At 38.4% G+C, this 5,744-nt stretch overlaps 2 protein-coding genes across 2 annotated transcripts in view; one reads left to right on the top strand and one right to left on the bottom strand.

Annotated features, from left to right (window-relative positions):
* The first annotated feature begins 3,567 nt into the window (after positions 1-3,567).
* On the top strand, positions 3,568-5,606 carry LOC494374. The gene has a single exon (XM_002126991.5). The coding sequence runs from the start codon at positions 3,587-3,589 to the stop codon at positions 5,234-5,236; it is 1,650 nt and encodes a 549-aa protein (XP_002127027.1). The 5' UTR covers positions 3,568-3,586; the 3' UTR covers positions 5,237-5,606.
* A 113-nt stretch (positions 5,607-5,719) lies between these two features.
* Positions 5,720-5,744, bottom strand: part of LOC100186898 (presequence protease, mitochondrial-like) — a 12,781-nt gene continuing 12,756 nt past the window's right edge. Inside the window, exon 23 of the mRNA XM_018814735.2 lies at positions 5,720-5,737. Coding sequence (XP_018670280.1) covers positions 5,720-5,737 — 18 coding nt within the window. The remainder of the gene's footprint in view (positions 5,738-5,744) is intronic.

Below are 5,744 nucleotides of genomic sequence, written 5' to 3'. Positions count from 1 at the left end.
ATTCAGATGCTTCAATGGTGCATTGTTTAGAAACTTTAGGATAATGAAATAATTCGAAGGAACGATCGAGACGGTTTTACGTCTTTCTCACTGTTACGTCATGATATACCGCGTCACTGTGCCTTTTAAGAATTCACGAAATGTCTATTATGCACTTTGTTATTGAATAAAGAGTTTACGCGAATACGTGACTTGTTTTCTTATAATTAGAAGCTTGTGCGTCGAGAGACAGCGTCGTCGTTCTGTGACGTCACAGGTGTAAGATCATTTTATGAATCGGCTTTGTGCGCGCGTCTACGTACGTACCGTGTGCGTCAAAGTTGCAAATTTATGAATGTAAGATCACGTGGACACATAGGAATCCCCCTTACTTCCGAACAGGAAACCACGCTTCTGTGACGTCATAAACATGTGTTGAAAAGTTTGACCGATAGCTTGAATGACAATAAGTTTGCAACAGCTTCAGCAACTCTACTGTGGGTATGGGAGTGGCAACCATGGATAAGTCACTCAAGTCCCCACCCATGAGGATATAAATGACCAAACCAACGAAAACAATAATTACTTGTGAGCAAATGGACAACCAAAGAAACAATGTTAAAAAAATGGATAATTTGTAAAAAAATGTTAAATAAATTGTAAAATGTAACCAGACTATAAAATGGTGAATATCACAAGATACTCAATGAATGTTAAGACGTATATTTTAAGCGGGAAATTTATAACTTGGCAGTCTGTAGAAACTATTACAGAGTTCATAAAGTTGTACACATGGTGTATAACAAACCATTGATGTGGTTTTAGCACAACGGCAATCAATTTCTATTGCTTGATTAGCGTCGCAAGAATGACATTGCGGAATTTTAACAAGCATGGTTATATTAAAGCGCATATAAATAGCCACCCGACCACTGGGGATAAAATACCACAGCAGAGTTTTTAAGCTTTAACGAGCGACCTATTCTTGAAATAAAATCCCCAAATAAATGTAAGAACTTCGTCGCATAAACAACTGAGCGAATCAAGGCTTTTATTCTACATTGGAGTATTTTGCGCCCGGGGCAATAATGTAAAACTTTTTTACAAAATCCCGAAGGGGTTATTTTGGGTCACTGACCTAAATAAAGGTTACGAAAGGTCATATATACCTTGATAAAGGAGCAAACAACATTTTGGAGGAAACGTGACATTAATCATTTAGATTAATTCCCCAATAGCTAGAACTGGCAGGATATTTCAATAGGTTGCGATAAAAACGAAAATTCCGCCTAAGTTTATCTTTCTCATGATCGAGGAAACCAAACTATATTTGCTGTGTGTTAGTAAGGTTATATACGTGTAACTACAATGCTCAATATATAGTTAACGAACTGGTTTGACTAACACAACTACTTCTACACCGACATATATTTTAGAGGGGAGGGGGAAGATGGGACATCTTTTCATTCTATTTCCTTGTCTCATTTGGTAGTAAACAAAAAAACAGACAAATAATTAAGAAATCGCATCCTCACGACTCCCATAAACCGTTGTTGAATGTTTAAAACGCGATTACGAGCTAAAGTTGTGCCGTCTTTCCCCACTCTACTATGTTTTACTTGATAAACAATGACGTGTTTGCAACACACGGCGCACGAAACGTTGGTTCAATAAAGATTAATTTAATTTTATATACCAGAAAACCAGTTCTTGGAAAACAGATCACATATTGCAACATATTTATAGAATCCGTACAATATTCGTTTTGCTTTATTAAGTTAAACATTGAAATGACATGAAAAACACGACATTGTTTACGCGAAGTGGATTTTCCGGTTATTTACGTTCGAAAATTCCCGTCTAAGGTGTGCGAATTATACAAGAAAGAAAGAAAGATTGAACTGGTTTAGGTAAAACGGGTGCAACGTAATCTGCGTGAAGTCGTGGGCATGCTGTTGTTTGGTAGGAATAGAAAACAAGGTAGTTCCGTCTTGAACGAAAACAATTATGGAGTTATATGCTTGTACACTATAGTTCTACCGCGAATAAGATTGGACCGAAACATTTAAACAGTAAGAATATTAACACAATTCTGATTTCCAAAGAAAACATGACATTATGTGCCAATATCTATCTTAATTTGAAATAAATATTATAAACGTTGGTAGCAATGTTAGCGACGTTAGCAAGCGTTTTGATAAACCAGAATTTCGAAAATGCGATAGTTAACCAATAGCTCCATCTCGCGGATTAATATTTTTAGTAAACATTGCAGACAGTATGCGAAAGTCATTACTATGAAATATTTAATTACAAGGTCTCTTGAGACAACAGCAATTACGTATAGCTAAGAACCAACTGAACATAAACCTCATACTAAACTGGCCAGTGAGCATGAGATGTATGAGATGTCTGGTAAGACACCCATGTTATAACTCGACAGTGAGCATGAGGTGTATGAATACACCATGTGTGTCTGGTGTATAAGAAGACACCCATGTTATAACTGGACAGTGGGCATATAGTATTTCATGGAATACCACGAGTGTCTGCGTATTCTAAACCACAGCAAGCAAAGCTGGGCTACGGATAACAAACAGAGGAAGTGGACTGTAAGACACGTCCGTAGAACCGCCGAGTATAACTTCCTTCTGCAGCATACGCCCAACGCCTAATGCTGCTGGAAGACAGTGCTCAGACTTACCGCTTTACTGTGTGTAACCGTTTTTTATATCAATTGAATCAACAAGTAGCATAAATAGGTTCTTGGTAGTATTTAAAGTATGTGGTATTAAAGTTAAAAAGGGTTTATAGTGTTTGCAGAATCTACAGCCTTACAGTGCTAGTTATATTGAGATATAAAGGTATATTGCATCTTCGTGCAAGTTAGCCTTAGTGCATACACTGTAGTATTGATATGTTAAAAGCGTGCAAGATTGCTATGGTCGTTTGTTCCACGCATGAATTAGTTAGTAATAACTAATGTATTTTATTTTTCCTCGCGTGACGGGAAAAGGATAATTATTATAACACTCATGTTACCTCTTCCCCACAGCGCCGGTTATTATGACGTATACAAAGCGATTGGCGTAGATTAATTATGACGTTTATAAGATTCTAAAACTGTTGGGGATTTTAAAACGGAAGTTACGCTTGTTGTGACGCAATAAACGCCATACGTGACGCGGGTACATGCTGTAGTCACGTATACGGATGTAGGGGTTAGAGTTGCATTAAACTGATTATAGTGGGTTTTTACCCTTTTCTATTCGCAAACCAATTTTACGCGCAGCCCTTGTTTCACTTTTGTTTCAAAGCGGAAATGAATCCTTTTATTTCATTTAATGTAAATTTGTCTGGCTTTCGTTATTCTTAATGAGTAACAATTCTTGACAATTTCGTAATTCTTAACGTGCTATCCGCCATATTTGGTAGAAAAAATAAATATTTACAGAATTACATAACCGTATCCTCACGACCATGAAAGAGCGTTGTTAGTTGTTAAAACACGGTTAGGAAATATGGGATATTATGTGCTAACGGTATCCATTCTTCCCCACACTACTTTACATGGCCGTGTTTTTACAGGTGCTGCCCTTAAGTTATAATGAATATCCTTCGGCTTTTCCTGCTCGGGGTTTTGCTGAGTTGTGTCTTAGCTGTTACGGCAGACACCCCTGTAGGGCATCTACAAGTATTAGGCTCGCATCGGCCACCGAGTATTGACATTGACGAGTTTACGTTGGACAACGCTCCGAAGCCCGAAGCTTTCTACCGAGATTATGTTAGAAATGGTAAAGCTGCTATATTCCGAGGCGCAGTACTCGGTTCGAAAGGATTTAATCTCTGGACCGATGAATACATCAGAGAAAACTATGGCGAACTCGAGGCTCGGATCGAAGGAAAGAAAGAAAAAGGCGGCGGAATACCCGTGGGTGAAACATACATCGGGCGAGATACACTAAGACATTTCGTTGACACGTACCATAACTCTAGCAGCTACATGGTGTCGGAGCTACCCCAGCAGATGTTTAAAGAGGTTGGAATCATTCCGTCAGTGGGCGCTTGTGGGTTGATGGCTAAAAGGTTCGTCGAGATTGATATTTGGTGGAACGGAGGAGGAGGAAAGAGCATCATACACAAAGATGCTTTCAATCAAATCAACTGTTTATTCCGCGGCACCAAACAGTGGAAGCTGTTCGAGTATAAATATGAGAAGTGGATTTATAAACATGTAGAAAGAGAGGATGCTATTGGAGGTTTTTCTGACGTTAATGTTGATGCAGTAGATCTTATTAAACATAAAGACTTTGCGAAAATACCATGGTCTAATATTACAATATACGCCGGTGATTGTTTGTATTTGCCCAAGAGTTATTACCACCAAGTTTACTCTGAAGGAACAAATAACCTCGCGGTGTCGATTCTCTTTAGTAGAATGGATGGTTTGGATGAGATAGATGTTTCAGATTGTAATGATAAGACAGACTATAAAGCGATAAAGCATTTGGATGAGTTTGACGTGATGTGGAAATGGAATGGCAGTGGTTACATGTCAATGGGGCGCGGGGATTTAGTTTACGGCCACCAGCAGGACTTGATTGAGAATATCAACGACTTTGGTGAAGATCTTACTGTGGACATGTTGTCTGAATCGCAAGGTCTCATAGCGGGGCAAGCACCTAAGGAGAAATTCCCGGACCTCGAAGCTAGGAATATTTCAAGAGCTTTTGAGCTTCTGGACCTAAATGGGAATGGAAGATTAAGCGTTGAAGAAGTGGAGGGGGCAACATGGGACGCGCTGAGGTATTATGGGCTACAGATTGAAGAGTACGAGCCTTCAAACTCGTACATATTCGAGTATTCTCTTATACCATATGAGAAAGTCCGTTGGTTAGTGACTGAATGTTTCAAGAGGTATGAGAAGCTAACCAGAGCTAAGTGGGTTAAGTTGTATGTGAAAAACTTGAAGGGTACGGAGCATTATGCCAACATTGTGTTCGATGGTTTGGCGGGTTCTGCTGACGTAGTTGTTGCTAGTGACGTCACAGAGAATATTATAAAGAAAGCATTGGATGGTTGGATTCAATACTGGGCTCCACAGTATTCAATTATGAAGCACAGGCCTGATGAAGATGGAAGAGAAAAGGAAGAAAAAGGCGATGAGAGAGAAGATGATAAAGAAAGTAAAGATGAGAGAGAAGATGATGAAGAAGGCAAAGATGAGAGAAATAGAAACAAAAAAGAGGAACTTTAAACTTCTGATCTTGATTTTGGGAAGACTAATATTTATTTTTGCAGCTGTGTTGTTGGAATATGTCACTGGTGCTAAGGTAACTACAAGGACATTAACTACAAACAAGAATTGTCATTTCAAAAACATATAGTTCGCCTTATGAGCGTTTGGTAAACTGAACTTTTTGACTTTCAAAACACAAGTGTTTGGATGGAAAAATGACAAATTTTCATAATGGTATAAAGGAAAACATAAAGTATTATGAACATATTCAACTTTTACAAAAGTAAAGTAAAAATGAATTCGTATAATTTTCATACAAAGTAAGAAATGTTTTTGTCGTGCGTTGTCCGCGTGATTGTTGCAACGGAATAAAACTGAGAAGTGCTCATTGTCGTGTCGTTTACCTCATTATGACATCATCATGATGTCACTTTAACATCCCAGTCTGTTGAGGAAGTGATGACATCATCAGGGGGTCCGATTATTACCACGCTGGTTGATTCAGGTTTGTTTAAATATCTGGGAA

The sequence above is a fragment of the Ciona intestinalis genome, chromosome 14 (assembly GCF_000224145.3).
Source record: "Ciona intestinalis chromosome 14, KH, whole genome shotgun sequence".
NCBI lineage: Eukaryota > Metazoa > Chordata > Ascidiacea > Phlebobranchia > Cionidae > Ciona > Ciona intestinalis.
This window is presented reverse-complemented; position numbering and strand designations above follow the sequence as displayed.

Bases quoted from the DNA above. Each gene is read 5' to 3' on its own strand.
- LOC494374 (XM_002126991.5), top strand. From the start codon at position 3,587: ATGAATATCCTTCGGCTTTTCCTGCTCGGGGTTTTGCTGAGTTGTGTC.